Source organism: Stegostoma tigrinum, chromosome 18 (genome assembly GCF_030684315.1).
Source record: "Stegostoma tigrinum isolate sSteTig4 chromosome 18, sSteTig4.hap1, whole genome shotgun sequence".
In the NCBI taxonomy this organism is placed as follows: Eukaryota; Metazoa; Chordata; class Chondrichthyes; order Orectolobiformes; family Stegostomatidae; genus Stegostoma; species Stegostoma tigrinum.
Window position 1 is genome coordinate 16,797,190 of NC_081371.1, and position 21,932 is coordinate 16,819,121.

The 21,932-nt window shown below is 40.5% G+C and overlaps 1 protein-coding gene across 6 annotated transcripts in view; it reads right to left on the reverse strand.

Moving 5' to 3' along the window:
* efcab6 (EF-hand calcium binding domain 6) overlaps positions 1 to 21,932 on the reverse strand; it is a 93,360-nt gene that overhangs the window by 50,531 nt on the left and 20,897 nt on the right. For 5 of the 6 annotated variants that reach the window (XM_048548861.2, XM_048548860.2, XM_048548866.2 and 2 more), the window contains 8 exons: positions 20,568 to 20,678; positions 18,728 to 18,814; positions 18,370 to 18,469; positions 17,979 to 18,149; positions 15,148 to 15,219; positions 12,618 to 12,778; positions 5,865 to 5,990; positions 3,408 to 3,579 (listed from right to left, as the gene is read on the reverse strand). In XM_048548861.2, the coding sequence (XP_048404818.1) occupies positions 3,408 to 3,579; positions 5,865 to 5,990; positions 12,618 to 12,778; positions 15,148 to 15,219; positions 17,979 to 18,149; positions 18,370 to 18,469; positions 18,728 to 18,814; positions 20,568 to 20,678 (1,000 nt within the window). The remainder of the gene's footprint in view (positions 1 to 3,407; positions 3,580 to 5,864; positions 5,991 to 12,617; positions 12,779 to 15,147; positions 15,220 to 17,978; positions 18,150 to 18,369; positions 18,470 to 18,727; positions 18,815 to 20,567; positions 20,679 to 21,932) is intronic. The other variant, XM_048548862.2, reaches the window with a different exon arrangement.

Genomic DNA, 21,932 nt, shown 5'->3' on the forward strand with positions numbered 1-21,932 from the left:
CTCTCTCTGGAGAGAAGGAGGAAGAGAGGTGACCTGATCGAGGTGTACAAGGTAATGAGAGGCATGGATAGAGTCGATAGCCAGAGACTTTTCCCCAGGGCAGGATTGACTGCCACGTGGGGTCATAGTTTTAAGGTGTTAGGAGGAAGGTATAGAGGAGACGTCAGAGGGAGGTTCTTCACGCAGAGAGTTGTGTGCGCATGGAATAGTTTGCCAGTGGTAGTCGTGGAAGCGGAGTCATTAGTGACATTTAAGCGACAGCTGGATGTGCATATGGACAGCAGTGAATTGAGGGGAATGTAGGTTAGGTTATTTTGTTTTTGGATTAGGATTATTCCACGGCACAACATCGTGGGCCGAAGGGCCTGTACTGTGCTGTACTTTTCTATGTTCTATATTCTATGTTCTATGCTTGCCAGTGGTACTGTTAAAGTTCTGTTTCTTTTCCACTTGGATGTTTTTATTAATTTTCTCCTTCTATTGCTTACCAGCTTAGATAGTTCCTGCAATAGGAAAGATAGTGTGAAATTTGAAAGGGTTCGGAAAGGACGTACATGGAACTTGTCAGGATTGGAGGGTTTGTGCTATAGCGAGAGGCTGAGTCAGCTGGGGCTATTTTCCCTGGAGCACCAGAGGCTGAGGGATGATCTTATAGAGGTTTATAAAACCATGAGAGACATGGAGAGGGTGAATAGTCAATGTCTTTTCCCCAGGGTAGGGGAGTTCAAAACTAGAGGGCATAGGTATAAGGTGATAGGGGAAAGATTTAAAAGGAACCTAAGGGACATCTTTTTCACGCAGAGGATGGTTTGAGTATGTAATGAGCTGCCAGAGGAAGTGGTGGAGGCTGGTACAATTACAGCATTAAAAAGATATCAGGATGGGTTTAGAGGTGTATGGGCCAAACACTGACTAATGGGACTGGATAAATTTAGGATATTTGCTGGCGTGGATAAGTTGGACTGTTTCTGTACTGTATACCTCTATGACTTCTATAAGCTGACGTAACCACCAGCTTCTAATCATTGACACTAACAACAACTGAGAGGGATTTGACTCCATTTTCTCTCCCTCAACACCTTGCAAAATTGCATGGCTGAAATAGGTGGCTGTGTGAGGAATCAAAAAGGACATACTCATTTTTTGGTACCTGACACACTAAATCATAAATTAAATGCAATGTTACCACGCCACAGTACAATTCCATAAAGCACACCACTCATTTTATTTTGTTGTGCCGACTTCAAATTTTATGTTCCAAGGTTATATTGTGGGGAACTAAATTTACTTCACTGCACACACTGACTCATTTAATAACAGAAAATTCATTGTTTAAGTTATGTTCAGTCCTACTATCTTCACAGGAGGTGGATGTAATCTGTTAAATTTTATGGAATGAACGAAAACTGGGAGCAATAGCAATAGTACATGCTCAACAACAGGATAACTGCAGCTCTGCTACAGCTGGAAATCTTGATACAGTTTGGCTCGGGTGTGGGTCGACAGCTAGTGTCCAGACTACCTGGTAAAATTTAGTAGCTCGACATTTTTTGTTCATTTGTGGGATGTGGGCATCACTGGCTTGGCCAGCATTTATTGCTCACCCTTTACCCTTTGCATCCTTGAACCACTGCAGTCCATGTGCTGTAGCTAGGCCTACAATGGGAGTGATTTCCAGGATTTTGGCCAAGACTATATAGGTGTCTCCTATTTGGAGGCACTATGTCCATCGGAGGCTCTCTCAACATCCTCCTCCCATTACCCCTCCGTCTCTGCCCCATCCACCCCAGAATTTCACACTCTTTTAGTCCCCAGTAGCCTGGCCCAGATGAGGTCACCCATACACTTTAATCAGGGCTCTATCCACAGCACTGCCTCTTTAGGACTGCATGCAATCCCATCGTTGGTCACTTCTCCTGGTGCTCCTTGACAGAGTTCAAAAGGTGAGCTTTCCTCTCAGATGCAGGCAGAAGTTCCCTCTCAAGCTCACAAGCCACCAAATTGCCATGGAGTGAACTAGCCAAGTATTCTCAAGCTCCCCATCATCTTTTATTTTCAGCTATTACTAATATTAATTTTAAACAACATACATTATTGACAGGAGAATATTATGTCCATGCCAAAACTGTTGTTAATTTTCGGAATTTTTTTTCAGAATCCCAGAATTTCTTTTTTAAATACTTAAAGAAAATCTTTACATTGTGCTATGTACAAGACCAGACCCCCTCAAAATATATTAAAAAGATAATCCAGGCCCTGTTTTTTTTTCTTATTTTAAAAGGTAAGTGTAAGGTGCAGCATTCCAGATGCAATTCAATTGGTCAAACTACCTGATGGAAGCAAAACACACTTTGTTCATGCACTCTAGTTAAAATACAACTAAAGAAAGAAGAAAAAAGAATTGGCTGAAAAGCTAAGAAACTAAAAGTCCTGGTTCCGAGACAGCTTGGCCATTCAGACAGTTTCTACTATTCCAACTTGAAAAAAAAACTCAAGGCCTCACAAGCTGCTAATTTTATTGGTTTTCAAATAGACAGCTCGGCACCTTTCTTAAAACCTCTCTTTAAATAAACCAGAACAAATTACCCTCTTAAAGCTATAGTGTTGTCACAATTGTGTCACCAGAGCATCACATTATTTTATGCACTCATTTATCCATTTGTATCCATTTGCACAACCATTAATATGCTCCTTTGTAATGATCATCTTCATGTTAAAATTACAACATACAGGGAGGAATGATAAAGTTATACTTATTAATATTGGCAATTAATCTGATAAAATGTACAATCTGCCCCATAATATTTGGTTCAGCTGTTTAGCTACCACGTTTTACTTGGGGTCTATCGTGAATTTACATTTATAGGATTATGGGCTGGAGGACTGCAAATGGTACTGATACACCGACATGAAGAGAGGAAATCACAGGTCCTCTGCTCCTTTTCAATATTTAGAGCCCTGCTAAAAGTTCACAAGAGGATAATAAATAAAGACAGGATCAGGTTTTGGTTCCATGGTCCCTAGTATTAATTTTTCCATTAACATTTATTTCCTGGGCTCATTTTGAATGAAATCCACTTGCCCAATGGACTGTGTGGCAGCTAATGCCCATGTAGTTGACCAGAGTAAGGCTTAATTCCTGGCAACTGAAGATGGGTAGGAGTGGGGGAATATTGCTTCAGAGAAAAAGGAGAGTGCACTGTTTAAAAATTACTTCTCCCTTATGTGTGATATATCTCTTAGTTCTGTATCATGGGAGCCTATTACAAACACTAATAAAGCAAAACAGAATCTCAGAAAAACAGAACAAAAAATGAATAGACCAAAGCATCATAATGAACTACTGCCATTTAACTTAATTGAGGTAAATATATTACAGGTTCCAAATATATATTTTTTTAAATCACCTTCTTGAATCCTTCCTTGTTGATTTTTCCATTGGATTGCTTCTTGTGGGTCAGGAAACTTTTCCTAATGACACTGTCACAGTTCATAATACGTTGCCACAACTCTGATTTCACCTCATTCACAGTCATCATGTTGCCTCGTATGAGGTTTTCATTTCCTTGCTTTGCTAACCTGGTATAAACATTTGCCACAGTTATTCAAGGAAATAATTCAGCAACAGAACACAATGAAAACAGAATAATAAGATTGACACTAAAATGTGGAGCTGGATGAACACAGCAGGCCAAGCAGCATCTCAGGAGCACAAAAGCTGACGTTTCGGGCCTAGACCCTTCATCAGAGAGGGGGATGGGGGGAGGGGACTGGAATAAATAGGGAGAGAGGGGGAGGCGGACCGAAGATGGAGAGTAAAGAAGATAGGTGGAGAGGGTGTAGGTGGGGAGGTAGGGAGGGGATAGGTCAGTCCAGGGAAGACGGACAGGTCAAGGAGGTGGGATGAGGTTAGTAGGTAGCTGGGGGTGCGGCTTGGGGTGGGAGGAAGGGATGGGTGAGAGGAAGAACCGGTTAGGGAGGCAGAGACAGGTTGGACTGGTTTTGGGATGCAGTGGGTGGGGGGGAAGAGCTGGGCTGGTTGTGTGGTGCAGTGGGGGGAGGGGATGAACTGGGCTGGTTGAGGGATGCAGTGGGGGAAGGGGAGATTTTGAAACTGGTGAAGTCCACATTGATACCATATGGCTGCAGGGTTCCCAGGCGGAATATGAGTTGCTGTTCCTGCAACCTTCGGGTGGCATCATTGTGGCAGTGCAGGAGGCCCATGATGGACATGTCATCAAGAGAATGGGAGGGGGAGTGGAAATGGTTTGCGACTGGGAGGTGCAGTTGTTTGTTGCGAACTGAGCGGAGGTGTTCTGCAAAGCGGTCCCCAAGCCTCCGCTTGGTTTCCCCAATGTAGAGAAAGCCGCACCGGGTACAGTGGATGCAGTATACCACATTGGCAGATGTGCAGGTGAACCTCTGCTTAATGTGGAATGTCATCTTGGGGCCTGGGATGGGGGTGAGGGAGGAGGTGTGGGGACAAGTGTAGCATTTCCTGCGGTTGCAGGGGAAGGTGCCGGGTGTGGTGGGGTTGGAGGGCAGTGTGGAGCGAACAAGGGAGTCACGGAGAGAGTGGTCTCTCCGGAAAGCAGACAGGGGTGGGGATGGAAAAATGTCTTGGGTGGTGGGGTCGGATTGTAAATGGCGGAAGTGTCGGAGGATAATGCGTTGTATCCGGAGGTTGGTAGGGTGGTGTGTGAGAACGAGGGGGATCCTCTTGGGGCGGTTGTGGCGGGGGCGGGGTGTGAGGGATGTGTCGCGGGAAATGCGGGAGACGCGGTCAAGGGCGTTCTCAATCACCGTGGGGGGTGTGTGTTCGCTCCACACTGCCCTCCAACCCCACCACACCCGGCACCTTCCCCTGCAACCGCAGGAAATGCTACACTTGTCCCCACACCTCCTCCCTCACCCCCATCCCAGGCCCCAAGATGACATTCCACATTAAGCAGAGGTTCACCTGCACATCTGCCAATGTGGTATACTGCATCCACTGTACCCGGTGCGGCTTTCTCTACATTGGGGAAACCAAGCGGAGGCTTGGGGACCGCTTTGCAGAACACCTCCGCTCAGTTCGCAACAAACAACTGCACCTCCCAGTCGCAAACCATTTCCACTCCCCCTCCCATTCTCTTGATGACATGTCCATCATGGGCCTCCTGCACTGCCACAATGATGCCACCCGAAGGTTGCAGGAACAGCAACTCATATTCCGCCTGGGAACCCTGCAGCCATATGGTATCAATGTGGACTTCACCAGTTTCAAAATCTCCCCTTCCCCCACTGCATCCCTCAACCAGCCCAGTTCATCCCCTCCCCCCACTGCACCACACAACCAGCCCAGCTCTTCCCCCCCACCCACTGCATCCCAAAACCAGTCCAACCTGTCTCTGCCTCCCTAACCGGTTCTTCCTCTCACCCATCCCTTCCTCCCACCCCAAGCCGCACCCCCAGCTACCTACTAACCTCATCCCACCTCCTTGACCTGTCCGTCTTCCCTGGACTGACCTATCCCCTCCCTACCTCCCCACCTACACCCTCTCCACCTATCTTCTTTACTCTCCATCTTCGGTCCGCCTCCCCCTCTCTCCCTATTTATTCCAGTCCCCTCCCCCCATCCCCCTCTCTGATGAAGGGTCTAGGCCCGAAACGTCAGCTTTTGTGCTCCTGAGATGCTGCTTGGCCTGCTGTGTTCATCCAGCTCCACATTTTATTATCTTGGAATCTCCAGCATCTGCAGTTCCCATTATCTCTAATAAGATTGACACCACTGGTTCAATATTTATTTAAAATCAATCCAAATTTTGGCATCAATTTAAGTAATAAGTCATTATCATTAAGCACTAGTGAAGAGATGAGCTTGCCTTTTTCTGTCTTGTTGTTGAAGTACATCAGCACCAATGATTTTAGGAATGTCAGTCATCCCAAGACTTTCCAGAAACTGTTGGTATGAAACATGTATGTTGTTGTTCTGTTGTTGCTGGCATAATCTGAAAGATTTAGAGTTATTTTAGATATATGCAATTGTCTATATTTTATAAAGGTGTGCGGTCACAATATTCTAATGATATTAGGCTTGTCATTTACACTCTATGTCCAATGGTATATGATCAAAGTACTGTGAAGCTCAACCTATATTATATGACAGGCCAAGTCTGCTAACCAAAGAATGTGTTCTGCTCTTAGTGATCTCCTACCTAATTGGCATGATCCAAACCTTCCACTTGCCCAGGTGCCAAGATGAACAGGAATTTCATGAAGGCATTAATTTCTACAACTGTGCTGCTTTGATCAATGAATCTACTCACACTAGAAATGAAAATGTACAGCTTAAATTCTATTCCAGTTTTGGAAGGGAGACATGGTCTGTGCTGGCTCTGCCATGACTCAAAGCAAATTTTCAACTATCTACAGCTGGCTAGTTCCTCAACAGCCAGAGCACCTTCAGGTCACCATCTGAGAATGTCAAGTATTTTAAATAGGTTAAGTGGTTTTGCATCACTGATGCTGCAGCCACAGGGGATCTAATTAACAGGAGAATTACAACAGTGTAACAAGCACATGAGATGTGACCACAGTTTGCACAAGGATTATTTCAGATGTTCGTACCTAATAAAAGCACTTATCATTTGAAGAGCATTTAAATATAAATGAACGGTATATACACGAGAAGTTGATTTAAGAGGAACACCCATAATTCAAGGGGTACGATTAACTTGTGTCTGGAATATTTAAGCTACGAGTTTGTGTGTTGCAAAAAGAGTAGATTCATAAATTGGACTGGATATGGGAGAGATTTCAAGAAAATCTCTCATATTACTTAGCGGTGCAGTAGGCATCAGCCCTATAGGGTAGTGTGTTATGATCCCAGTTATAAGAACACTGGACAAGCTGGATATTTATTAGGATTTACAGATGCTGCCAGACCTGCTGAGCTCCTCTAGCAACTTTGTTTTTGTTCCTGATTTACAGCATCTGCAGTTCTTTCAGTTTTTATTTATTAGGATTTAGTTTGATTGACGACCACTGTTTAAAGTATGTAATGTATGGAAGAATCAAGGGCAAAAGAAATAGGGGATTGAAATCCAGCGTTAAATTTAAATACAAAAAGAACTTCTGCTGTATAAACTTGAACAAAACAAGAAATAACAATTAAGTAGGTGTACACTGAACAATAAAGAGAAGGTCCTAAACAATGAAAGCTTCTGTTACAAACTTAGTCCACTGAACTTAACCAGTCTTCAGTGGCATTTACTCCCATAGGATAAATAAACTCAAATCCTCGAAGGTGGTTCCAGTATGAGTCTGGCTGCACAGGTCACAGCTCAGGCATCAGGTAAAACCCAACCAAACACAACTCCCTGGGCCAAGTAAAGGAATCACTGACTTCTCTAACAGGTCCCAAGTTATCAGTGGGCTGACTTTTGTTGGGTACACTGAATGCATGCACCCTAACCAACTCCCCAACTCAGCAGCTTTTACAAAGTGAAATTTGATTTTCTGTCATTTCATTCTGATCTTTTCACTCTCTCCTATTACAGTTTCTGGGTTTGATAGATTTCTAGCCCTTCGAAGAATAGTTTCAAAGTGGCATGGCATTAATGGCACCACAACCCACCAGGCATACAAAAAAAACAGTCCTCTTCAGCAGGATAACAAGGTTTAGAGCTAGGTGAACACATCAGGTCAAGCAGCATCAGTGGAGCAGGAAAGCTGACGTTTTGGATAAACGTCAGCCTTACTGCTCCTCTGATGCTGCTTGGCCTGCTGTATTCATCCAGCTCTAAATCTTATCTTCTTAGATTCCCCAGCATCTGCAGTTCCTACTATCTCTTCAGCAGGACCTTCTTTCCTACAGAACCACCTAGCCAAATCCAATTCTCAAGAGTTCATTTTTCCTCTGTCTAAACATTCACAACCGGGGTATTTGATTAAAAACAGCAAATTAGTTGTTTGCGAACTTTAGATCAGCTTTCTTTTCACTAACTTACATTTTTACTGAAACCTAGCCATCTCCATTTAGAGAATAGCTCTGTTCTCAGCAACTTTCTCCATTGCACATGCACATCTTCCTTACTTCTCAACTGGGTCAAAAGCCAAAGCATTATTTCAAAACATACAAAGGCATAATAAAACAAACTCAAAAGTTTTAAAAATAAATTTTCATTCACCCTAAACTGAAACTAACAATTTTTACTAAAAAAAAATCAGTTTAGTGTCAACTTCAGGAATTTTCATGGATGTTTTCTTTCCAGCAGCTCAAGCAAGTTTTCTCAAGCTATTCTCTGCAGCTTGGCTCATTAGCAATGCACCATGCCTCTATGGTGCTCAATGTGTGCTGTGGTGCATTTACCAGAGATAGATGTCTCGGTCACTGCTGGAACTTTTCAGATTTCCTGGTGCCATTTTTAAAAATGCAGTTGTGCACTAGACCAAGTGACGTCAATCAGTTGCCGTAATTCATGCTTCCTGAGTGTGAAACATTGACCCAGAGATGGCTCAGAATGGGAGGTTAGCCCACTGCTTCATCACCAGGAACCTGAAGGTCCTGGTTTGTGCAATGATGCAAAGGAGGGTCTTCCGCTTTCCTCAGGTTAATCAGGGAGATTATTGCACAATGCCCTATCAGCCTGGTCTGAAGTTGCCACCCAGGTCAGTGTAGTGTCTATAATCTGGAGAAATACTCCATGAAGCTTAATGAGCTTCTGTGCTCTGCAAGGTGAAGTGTTACCATCTACTCTCTGCTACTTCACACTCACTCTCTGCTATTGAACCCAACTCCTACCAAGGCTCACTGTCTACCACACTACTGAGTTCAACATTTTCCTTCACTCACTGTCACCTACTCCAATCCCCAGCCTCCCATGCTAGTAACACTCATTCCCACCTGCATTGTGATGTTTTATGGTTAAAGTTGTGGAGTGAGCAGCTCCTGCACCTTATTGAACTCAAAAGGTGGTGAGACTTCGGCAACCAGGGTGGATATTTCCAGCTGCAAGATGTTGCTTGTAATTCACAGTAATTAGTTGCATAGCCCGGTATTGTTTAATGTTGTGGTAAAGAGTGCTTGGGGCCAGGGATTTTGGTCAACATGGTTGGTCAATACACAAGGTCCACATACAGCATCTTTTGTCTTTCACCTGCAACATGTGCATTTAACACTGCTGACTTTCAAAGGGCCTCACATCACACAAAAGTGGACTCTACACAAAGAATAAAATATTTCCTCTGCCCGCTCCAGGTGTGCCGACAGCATACTACATACTTGGAGGAGGATGGAAGACACAGAGGTCAACCTACAAAGCAAGTTGCAAGCTCAGCCTCTCAGTCTCTCCGACAGCCCCATCGACATTCATCTTTCTCATGTTCTCACCAAGCCCATTTCCTTAACTGTCCATCGCTCACTTTTCCCTGAGCCTCAGGCATTAAGTAGCCATGCCAAACATAGTCATGCACTGACATCCACCACCCCCCTCCCCCCACCCCCCCCAACTTTGATGCTGGCATGGTGGTTTCGATCAATGACCTCCCCACTCCTACAAAAACCCTGGTCTTCCTGCGGTCTATCAACTCCCACCTTCACATGTCGAGCCCCCCCACCTCCACTTCACAATTCATATTACCTCTGTATCCCAGAATACTGCCTCCAATCCTCACACAATTGACTTCACCAGCTTCCCCATTGAATCAGTGACCGCTGATAAAATCCAGAGGTGCACACTCATTATCCAATGGGGAGAGACAGGCCCGACTGATGAATTACCAGATAATTCTGACTCTGCCACTCCATGGCTGACTTACTGCAAAGCCCCAGAGACATTGAGCTAGATCTGCAGGTCTGACTATGGTCCATGTCAGACTGTACATGTATGAATGCCCAGACCCTTGACGTTAAACATCCAATTGATTGTGTCCAAGCCCCAAACTCATATCAGATGCTGCCTGCAACCTACTGTGCTGGTACCCTCTGACTGAAGATTATCTGTAGAATTTGAGACATGCAGTGTGTTTACCATGTAGGCTGCTGGCACTCCGCTTGACTGATTCTTGCTAACAACCATGGCATACTGCCTGGCTTTGTTTCTGCTCTAAGCAGCAAGGCAAGACAGAAGTAGTGTTAACCTTTTAAGTTCTGAATGAGTTGGGAAAACACAAGAAGGCAAGGCAAGGCAAGGCCAGTTAGAGATGGTATGAACATCCAAATAGGAGCAGATTAAGCAAGTGGGGAGTCCAAATTTTCAGCACGCTGGAGTCCATTACGTGGGTGCTAGTCCCTGCACGCAAAGTATGCTGGCAGCAGCATTACAGTGAAAGGTGTCAGCAAGTGCCAAATTGCAGTATTAAAATGCAGAACTATGTTTTAAATGAGTTTGAGATGTACATGATGATGCATATAGGCTGGAATGTGTCTGATACCAACCTCTGTGGAACAGCAACTGTAGGCATTAGGACATACGAGGCATATCTTCAGATGTTAGGATTGCTGTCCAAGATGGAGCCCTGGAAGATCCAGCAGCAAGCTAGATCAGCCTGGTACTAACTCTAAATTTCACATGAGGAATTGTCATCATTTAGTTTCAATCTGGGGCATGGGAGAACACACATCATTGAAGTGTGATTCAATATTAATTAAATGCTAATGTTGGCAAATAGTTCAATACTTGAGTGCAGAACTGAACTTTTCTTCCCCTGACATTAAGAATCTCATTTCTTTTTGCCAATCTTGCTGCATTTTCCCAACTGATTCATCATGGCCTATGCCATTCAAGGGCTGTGAAGGTTCCACCCCAAAACTCTATAGTTTTTACACTGACATCCTCCTTGCCATCTTTGGAACGGCACAACATATCATTCCCACACTGTCAGAAGCAAACGAGAAAGCTTAGCAGATGGTGAACATGGCAAAACAGAATAATCGAAAATCAATCCAATCTAGCACAAATGCATACAAAGCAAACGAGGACAGCTGCATTTACTGAAGGCATGCAAAGTAGTATAATCCATTGATTAATGTCTACTCCTCTAGTAGACTACTTTTCCAATAGCTGAAAATCCACCAACTCAGAAAATGTAACAGCAATAGAACATAGAACATAGAACATAAAAAAGTACAGCACAGTACAGGCCCTTCAGTCCACGATGTTGTGCCGTGGAATAATCCTAATCCAAAAATAAAATAACCTAACCTACATTCCCCTCAATTCACTGCTGTGAATAAGTTACACAATAAGTTACAAAATCAAAATGAAATGACATAAAACCTAAGCAAAACTAAAAGATGAAATGCTGAAAATCAGAAACAAAAACGAAAACAAAAACAGAAATTGCTGGAAAAACTCAGCAGGCCTGGCAGCATCTATGGAGACAAAACAGTTCACATTTTAGGTCCAGTGACCCTTCTTCAAGCCAGAAAATCTAATTTCACTTTGATAAAGCTGCCAACTCATTGCCAGAGCTGTGAGAAATTGGAAAGGGAGCAAATGTACATGACACTTAGCAAAGGTCAGCACAATTAGTTACTTGGGATCTCCTAGAGAAATTGCCACCTTGATTTACATTGTGAAAATCAACAACCAGGTAAATTTTCACACTTACTGAGGAACCGTGTGCAACTAGAGAAGCTGCTTCATTGCAGATCTCAGTTGAATCAGCAAATTAACTAATTGAGCAAGGAACTGAAACAAAATCAGTGCCAGAAGTCAACCATTCATAGAGGCACAGAGCTTTACAGCATGGAAGATTCTCAAAATGCATAAAGGATTAGCAGCACATTTCCAAGTGCAGCAACACTACACAATGAACAGTCACCAGATGATCAGCCAAACACACTTCACACACATACCCTAAAACACCTTAATGATATGTACACTGCATATTTTGGAACAGTTAGAGATAGCAACTATGTTCCTGCATAATAATTTTCTTTGTAGATTAAGTGTGTGAAGAATTTGGAAAGGATACTCTTTTCACAAAAAAAGCATTACGTTTGAATAAATGCCTTTTTATAGCGTGGCTTGCCATGCTCATGTGACCTTTATATGCAAAAAGGATTTAGGCTGGTGTCTATTTCACAAACGACATGGAACAATTATGATATTACATCAAATTTTATTCCTTCTCAACTCCCTGCAGTCTTTGCCATGGTTGGTTATTCAACCTTCCAATATCTTTCTTTTACTGTCTGCTTAGTGAGATTTTCTCACTAAGCCAGACAAATCAAAGCCAGAGATTCTCCAGCAATGCATTTCTTCCCAACCTGCACAAGTTCTTCTGCATCTCCCACATCCTCTTCATTTGCATACTCATCCTTTGTGAAATCTTCTATAATAACAAAGTTACGTTCCATATATACGTACACATCACTAAATACGTTCCCACCATAATATCTTTCAACTGTTTCATTGCTGTTGTGTTATGGACCTAAATAGCTCAACATAAAGCAACTGCTGATCATGGGTGTCATCTGTTCTTTGCAGTTCAATGCCATTCATCAGAATAGATTTGACATTTAGCATTGAAGATCTGTTGCTGAAGATTCTCAAAGTGTTATGGTTTGCAAAAACTAATAATGCACTTCAAAAAGGTCTGACTATATTGACAATATCGCAGTTGCTTACTTCTCAAAATGTTGATCAGAAATGGAGAAACAGTAGGTTTCTAGGATCTTTCGCAATTCAGCAAGTGATATTGTGCCAGTCCTTTCAGGATCACTCTTCATTAAAGCCTTTTGCATGTCTTTCCAATTTTGATTAATTTTGTTCCGGAGAAGATCTTCCACCTGTTGAAATGTTGAGCATAAAATGTATGTAGACAAAAGTTTGGTAGTGCTATTAGACACAAACATCCCATATGTGTACTGTCATCCTTCTGAACTTCATAACTTTGACTCCTGAATTCATGTCAGTCAAAGGTTGACACAGAGCATGTTAGTAATCATTTTGTTACTTTTCAGCCTGTGCTTTTGTTGGGTCTACAGGAAAACCACAAAAGAAATTTGACCAATGCTTTAAGAATCTACCTAAACTGGCAAAATGGACCTTGGCTCAATACTTCATCCTTCAGTTATGCAAAATTTTATTAATACCATATTAACGATTGAGCTGAGATTATGTGTTCAAGTTTTAGAAAATACTGCAAAGCCACAGGCTGCTAGCTAGAAGGAAATTTGACACTCGTAATGATCCTGAGTTCATGGCCTTTTACTGTGTTCCACTGCTGTCAAAAATTAGCTGCTTGTAAAATAATAAGAGTCAGGTGTAGGATTTATCATTATTCTCAGTAAAGTATTGTCTGTACAATGAACGTAACATGGGAAGGAGTAGGGGAGTCAAACTAACTGGATTGTTGATTGAAGGAGACCTCAGAGATTCAATGGGACAAATTACTTCCTCTGTCCACTAGTACCCTGTAATTCTACGAAAAATGTTCTAATACAGAATGAAAAAGAGACCAAATTGATTGAGATTACAAAGAATGTAGACAGTGTTGATATAAAAAACACTATTCTCTTGGTGGAAGAGTTGATAACCAGGATTTAAAGGTGATTGTCAAAGAATCAATGGTGACACGAGATCAATTTTTTTTTAAACACGAGTGGTTAAGGCCTGGAATGTACAGCCTGGCAGTGTAGTGGAGACAGGTTCAACAGATATCTTAAGGGGGCTGAGATAAGCACACGAAGACAGCTACAGGAAAAAAAAGGAGAAAATTGGGCTTAGTGGAGTTGCTTTTAGGAGAGTGGCATAGACAAATCAGCCAAACAGCCTTCTTCTATGTTACAACATTTCAATCATTCTAGGAACTCCAATCAATTCTAACAGCAGCAACCTGCACTTATCTTCTGGAATTGTTTGCCTAAAGGCAAGTCTGACCCATAGTGCTACAACCTCCAATATGAGTAGGGCAAAGAGGGAGATCCTGAATCAGCCCCAATCGGAATGGGGACCAAACCCCATGCTATTGTCACCAACTGGATATACATCACCGTCCAGAAAATTGAGCCACACGGCTCCCCAGTCTGAGCAGCCAAAGAAACATGTTGTTTCATGCATGCTGTAGTTCTGACCTCAAATTTGATTTTAGGCCCTTTTCCATTCATGCTCTACTTAGTCTTTTATTGATTGCTTCTATGTCTGATCTGTGACATTCCAGCATCTGGACCTCTGAGCTGATGTCTGTTTCAGATTGCAGTGACACAACTATCTTGTGATAGTAGCGGAGTGGGTCCAGGCTTAGGTTCTGATTCATCTGCATTTCTGTGAAAGCAGCAGTTGTCAGCTTATAGCAAAAACGCTTTGTACAAATTTGCAGTTTCAGTTTCATTCAAACAACCCATTTGTTACTGGTTATGTGACATAACATCTGCTTCTCACACCAAAGCATAAATCTTCCAAACATTTTTATGATTATGTGCTGGAGCTATTTACAGGCAATTCAATGTTTGAATAAGGCATGACTGACTTACAACTCATTTATACCTTTCTTACTCTGAGTATTTGCTTATTAATAAATACAGTTTGACATGTTCACTCCAGAGATTCTACATCTGAAATCTCAGTATTTTCTTTTCATGTAAATCACATCAATGCACAAAAGAATTAAGATGTATAGTCAGATCACACATCCATAAATATTTTTTAAAAACTGATTTTATTTTTAAGATTACATTTATATAGCATCTATCATGCCCACAGGGTTTTCCAAAATACTTTACAGCTTTGGTCGTCCTCTCAAAGTGTTGTTACTGTTGTATCATAGAAAATGCAGTAAATTGCACACAGTTATCTCTCACTAACATTACAATAAAGACCAAATAATCTATTTTTTGAATCTAATTGAGGGATAAATATTGTCAGAAGTCCAGCCATATGGGTCTTCTTCAAAATATTGCTATGTGATCTTTTATGGCAGTCAGAAAGAATTGATGGGGCTGCAGTTTAATACCATAATTTGGGTGAAATACCTCCAACAATGCAGCACCTCCGCAGTCATGCTCTGGCGTGTAACCTTTTGACTCGGGTCAAGAGTGCAACCAACAAAGTGACAGCAGACATTGATGAACATTGATGTTGATATCTATATGCATAACTTGTAAAAACAAAATAATACAGAACATTTGACAGAAATAATTAAGTAGCATTAACTTACAGTCATCCACACTGCTTCCTCAGGAATACCTTTTTTAACAGTTGTAGCTCCATTCAAATAACTTTGATTCATCTAGTCAGGAAAACAGAAGATATAGTTGTACTGTCAAGCTACATACTATAGACTTCATTGAATATTTCCAGAACAGGATTTTGAAGTTTTACGATCTCAGCTGATATTATTATTGGATGACTCGGATCCCAGATTGAAATTTGGCATTTTTTTGTTTCAGCAAAGTGACCTTTCACTGAAACACAAACATGAAAATGCTGCAGATATGCAAAGAAAAAATTAAATAGAATAAACAAAAGAGAGTCACATAGCATGGAAACAGAACTTTCACTCTAACTCATCCACACTGACCAAGTTTCCCTTACCAAACTTGTCCCACTTGCCTGCTTTTGGCACATATCCTTTTAAACCTTTCCTACTCATGTGCCTGCCCAAATGTCTTTTAAAAGGTTGTAACTGTACTTGCATCTACCACTTCCTCTGGCAGTTCATTCCACATATGAACTACCCATTTTGTGAAAAAGTTGCCCTTCAGATCTCTTAAATCTTTCTCCTCTCACCTTAAAAATATGCTCCCTAATTTTGAACACCCCTACTCTGGAGAAAAGATATTTACTATTCAGCTTATCTATGTCCCCCATAATTTATAAACCTCTATAAAGTCACCCCTCAACTTCCTTCGCTCCAATGAAAAATGTTCAAGCATATACTTATAATTCAAACCCTCTAGTCCTGGTAACATCCTGGTAAATCCTTTCTGAATCCCCTCCAATTTAGTAATATCTAATTCACATGTAACATTAGTTTAAAGATTTTGAAACACACAATAAGCGACCTCCCATTAATTCCAACAGCACGCCTTTCCAGTACTCACACAGGAGAGAATTTCTTTCTGTATCACATTTATTTAAATTTAATTTCCACTCTTGAGAACCTGATCATCTTTTCCTTGAATTTTCACACAAATGAGCTTAGACTTTCTCAGCTTGTAGTAACGCCTTCAGGGTTTCTGCCAAACACTTCTGGTTGGCAAATTTCAAACTAAGTATCTTACGTTCAGGTTTCTTAACATTAAATAGTTTCTCTTTAGGAGAAACTTTTACACATCTAGCATTAACCACAACTTCTGCAAACTGAAACCGAAAACCTTTCTTCGAGCTATGGGTATTCTCCAAAGCCAAAAATGAAAGCACCATTCCAGTTCAGACCAATTGCATGCATTACACTACTTACTTTGGAGAGTTTTTTAAATTACCATTAGCTCTTAAGAATGACACTTCATGTGATTTTTTTTTTAAACAAACCATGGCTTCAGAAAATCTGAGGTTTAATAATTAAATTCTTTCTCACACACACAGACCAAATTCCATATGTCATTCACTCAAAATCAAATTCTAAAATAGTTTTACATGTATGGCATATCTTACATGACACGACACAGTAGGATTGATGGCAGGGAAGAGGCAAGCAAACAAGGAAAGTAAGAACAGAGGAGGGAAGAAAGGAAGAGGTGGTTAGAGTTGTTGGGTTATGCAGCCTTGTGTATTGTGGAAATGATGAGGATGTAAATTCTGAAAGATTGTAGAAAAGGAATTCAAATCATGTTCTTTACACGTATGTTGAGTCGCTGCTTTAAAAGATCAACAAAAGTACACAGTGGACATTAGGAAACCTTGTTGAAAAAGAATTCCAGAAATCAAATGACTAGAAATAACTGCTAGCTCTATTGTAGAACCTATAGCAGCTGTTTTGAACTTTGACTGGTCTGAAGAGATTCTTGCTTTCGTTGTAGTGGAGCCTGCTAAGACCTAATTGAGTTGGAGAAAAGCCTGCTAGAAACTTGCTAAGAATGAGCCGAATTAGAGGAAAGCGTGGTATGAAACAAAGAAACCTACAGCACAGGAACAGGCCCTTCGGCCCTCCAAGCCTGCGCCGATCAAGATCCTCTGTCTAATCTGTCATCTATTTTCTAACGGCCTGTGTCCATTTGCTCCCTGCCCATCCATGTACTTGTCCAAATATATCTTAAAAGACGCTAACGTGTCTGCGTCTACCACCTACGCTGGCAACGCATTCAAGGCGCCCACCACCCTCTGTGTAAAGAACTTTCCACACATATCTCCCATAAACTTTCCTCCTCTCACTTTGAATTCATGACCCCTAGTAATTGAGTCCCCAGTCTGGGAAAAAGCTTTTTGCTATCCACCGTATCTATACCCCTCATGATTTTGTAGGCCTTGTCTATACCCCTCATGATTTTGTAGACCTCTCATTTCTGAAAAGAAAACCAGCTACATCACTTTAAGGTGAAACCTATTTATTCCTTTGACAGCATGATTGAATGAACACCTCAAGATTGTATTTCCTCAGTAAGCTGCGTCTGGAAGACTTCAGAGACAGCCATGCCATAAGTGAATTGACCACAGATGCCAGTGTAAAAAACAATTTCATTTTTTGGACTATAATAAGAATTAGAAAGGGAAAATATTTGAAGTCAACAGTGAGCATTGTTGTTTTGCTCAACATCATTGACCACAACATCAAAACCATTTTTTTTCATTGAGTAACATGCTCTTTGCGACCTTGGGCAGGCATGATGAATATTAGAAATGGAATAAGAAATCTTTAAATTTAGCTTCTACTGTAGTCCTCCATTCTCACTACTGCATCAATCAAAAAAAACTTTAGAAGTTCTATAATCTCTTCCCACAGGTCAGTGATAATGTGGAGTTAATTTATTTGGAATTACTGACCCTCCCTGTTCTCTGCACATGTTCACATCGTTGTTCAGTTAGTTCAAGATAAATTATTTTATATACCTTTTCTTCATCAGTTTCAGCTAAATCCAGGATCTGATTATAGTGAACAATCCCACTGTGCTCTGGGTCCAGCAAGAGCATAAGATCCTTAACCTGTTTATCAGTTAGTCGTAGTGGAACACTCTGCAGAATTCGACGCAACTCTTGTCTTGTGATTATATCTTTGTGATTCTGAGGAAGAAAAAAATTTCTTGATTACAAATGCTTTGAGCAATAATTTAAGATAAGGAACAATGGCAGACTCCAAAACTCAGATTCCTTACATATTACATCCCTAAAACAAGTTCAGATTTTCAGTTTCAAGGCATTGCAAGATTGACATATACTCTAATACCTGATTGCAAGAGTCATTCAGAGCAAGCAAACAACAGTACCGAAAACTTCTCAATACCTTCTTTAGTGCAGGGTATCTCTCCTGTAAGAATTTGTGTAGTTTCTGTAGAATGTCTCTAGTCTTGCTCTTCTCAATTATCTTTCTAACAGGATCCACACTGTGACGGGACAAATGTCAATGTGCGAATAGATAAAAATTCATGTTGAAAACTGAAGATAAAGTAATAAAACCTGGAATTTGTTTGAAGATTTCAAAAAATATTTTAAACTGAGAAATCAGCACAACAAGCACGAAAAAGTTAAGATCACAGCCTTTCAAACAACTATTTTAAATCAACAGAAAATATTATTTATAATGACAATATTTTTACAATAAAAATTAATTAACTAAACATGGAAAGTAATCACAAACTTACTGAAACTTCATTTCATGATATTCTGATCTACAAGGAGCTGACTTTGGAGCATCTGTAGTATCAGGTATGGTTTCATCCTGCAAAGATCTACACAAAATTTAATATTAAGTCTGTTTTCTTTCCACAGGTGTAGCCAGACCTCCTGAATTTCTCTGGTGCTTTCTGTTTTTATTTGTTTCAGATCGCCAGCATCCACCGTCCTTTTATTTTAAACAAAAGTCATCTTACATTTGCAGTGTTGTCACTTCTGTGGACTGGATTTTACTGCAGCATATTGGGCAAATTGTTATCATCTGAGGCAAACATAAAGTAGGGTATGATGACATCAGGTCATTGTGCCTTCATGATTAAGGAAGGGGAGTGGCTGCAGAAATCAGAAACCTACCTATCATTTTAAAATTAATCAACATGTCCTAGGAGTAGCCACTGAGCACGTGTGTGTGGAGCTATGTCATAATGACGTCAAATCATATGATACTGGAATGTGAGTTTGTAGGGCTCTATCAATTCCTTGTGTATAGACATGTTTTAATGAAGCCTGATAATGGTCATTTTGATTAACTTAAACCTGGTGGGAGCAGCTTTGAACAGACTGATGAAACCAAATGCTCGTGGTTAGAATGTGAGAGTTGGAGCCCAGAGACAGCACATTGCAAAGAGTGAAAAATGAGGCCAGCCCAGCATGCTGGCCCTATAAATGGATGACGAGAAACTCAGCAGTGACAAGAAGCAACCCAGTGATAGATTTCTAGTCCCACAAAGATGCAAAGGCCACACAAAGACAACCTGGCCTACGATCCATTTTCTCCTTGTTTACCCTATCCTTTGACATGTTTCTCTCTGAGCTTCATCTCCATCTATCCACACACTTCTCCCCTTCTCACCCCTCACCCACATTGTAACTTCAGAATAAATAACTTTTTTCTTCCCCCCAGCTGTCAACAATTTTTATTAGGAGTCATCGGAATCAAAAATTTAACTCTGCTCTCTTCCCATAGATGCTGCCAGACTGCCTAGCAATTTCTTTTTTAGTTTCCTCATTGACAATGATGCATTTTACTTTCTGATCGAATTCCAGAAATATTCTCAACAGCAGAGTAGCTGCTATCCCACTCCACCTCTGTTTTCATCCTCCAAACCAACCTAAGTTCAAGAGAGCTGAGAATGCTGTTGGGGTGGGGCTCATTTGATGTGCAAAGGACACTGTCATAACTGTCAGGCCACAGTGGCCATTGGCTGTCCAGTAGTAGCGTTACCCATCTACGTTCAGGCATTTTTCAAATTAAAACATTTTCGCCTGAACTTTAGAGGCTGCTTCAATTGTGAAGTGCTGTCTCTCCCTCTGCAGCCCTCTGATAATGGGTTGCCAAAATGTTTCTTATTGGCCAGACACATCAAGGGGTGGGAATTCATATATGATTCTACCATTAGGGTTCACAAAATGGAAAATCCTGCCCAAATAATTTACCAGCATATTTAAATATCAGTCCAATGCAAAATGTTCAAACTATTGTCAAATGCTATCAAAACTTCAAATGCATAGGTGCTGGTTGAAAATACGTGAATGATCACGTATTTTCATGATCGCACAAAATTGTAATCTTGTTCAACATTTTTTTTTACAAATTTTTTCGAAAGCCTAAAGCAACTTAAAAATAAAACTAGCGCAGTGGAATCAAGAAAAGCTGCAAAATTGTAAAGACAACCTGGTTTTACTGACTCACTTTATACTACCTTAAGAAACAAGCACCTGGCATTTAACTTGCATTAGCAATTACAGGAAAAACGGCAGATTACTACAAATAATTAGTAATCTTACTATCCTAAGGGATAGACCTACTTGTCACTTTGCTGCATTGGGATGGCCCATCTATTCTCCATTGCTGCCGATTCTGTCAAACTGAGTAAAAATGGTTTCCATGCAATTTTGCCAGTAGGTTTAATATTGAATCTGAACCAAAAGACAAAATGTACAACAATGAAAGGAAATCTTGAATTAAACCTCATTAAAACTATCGATTCTATGTATCATGTAAATTAGGCCCCTCAGGATTTTACCTCTACCGATACAGATAAAACACGCATTGTTTTAAAGTAATCAAGTAAAACATTTGGAATATGTGTTCAACCAGACAACCTTAATTCTTCAAATAAGACTGGATCAAATTCCAATTGTAACTCATCCATTGCCCCAAATGTACTTGTATAATGACACTTTGATGATTATTAAACTCGTTCTTTTTAGTACAAGCCATCATTCAGGGGCTAGGTGATACAGTTACATGGAAATGATAGATTACTGATTGTCCTTCACAGCCAAGACATCTCTGGTCATGTGGTGTTTACTAATACACTTCAAGTTACTTCAAGTAACTAGTGAACATCAAAGTCTTCTTGGGCCACGAAATAACAACATAATTTATTTTCACAATCAATTCATTCAATTTTATTCATCAATATGTTTTAGTTAATCATTTGTGCACCTTTAAAAAGGGTTCATTTGATTTAAAAAATCAGCTAAATGACCATATCAAAGTAAGCAAGCGTAATGAAGGTTTAAAATATATTATAATTTGGGAACTTTGGTTCTAAAGTAGAGGTAAATAGGTTTTGTTGCTCAATTCTATGAAGGTTTTCTTTTGAAAAGTCAAACATTTTTTTAAGCTGTGTCTCAAAACAGTTTTTTTTTGAAGATATAAAGGTGACTGAGGCTAAATGATGAGAGAAACTACCTGGCAAGACACTTGCTTAAAATTTACTTATTTAAGATTTATCAGCCAGAGCATAAGTAGGGCTACAAGCATTCCTAGCACAGAAACAAAATTCCACACCAGAAGGGCATTTAGTCTTGGCTTTGTTCAAAACTAAATCAAATTTCAATCAATAACTCGATTACCGAAACAATCAAGTAGACGTGCAGGAAAAACAACTTTTTTTTTCATTTAGAGTACATTTAGTTAGTTTGTGCCTGTCTCAGGACACTCAGTAAATGACTGAATGACAACGGGTGAGTGTACAGAAATTTAACAAAAAAAAGATGTTTGTAACCTCAGTATTTAGCTAAGAAAAACAAAGTGATAACAGAAGTGATATTTCATTGGGGTCAAGCATATGTAAAAGATATTGCTGAAAAAAAAGGACTGAATTTTTTTACTTTGCCATTTAAAAGATCATTCCAAATTGTGTTACACATGTCGTTTTAGTT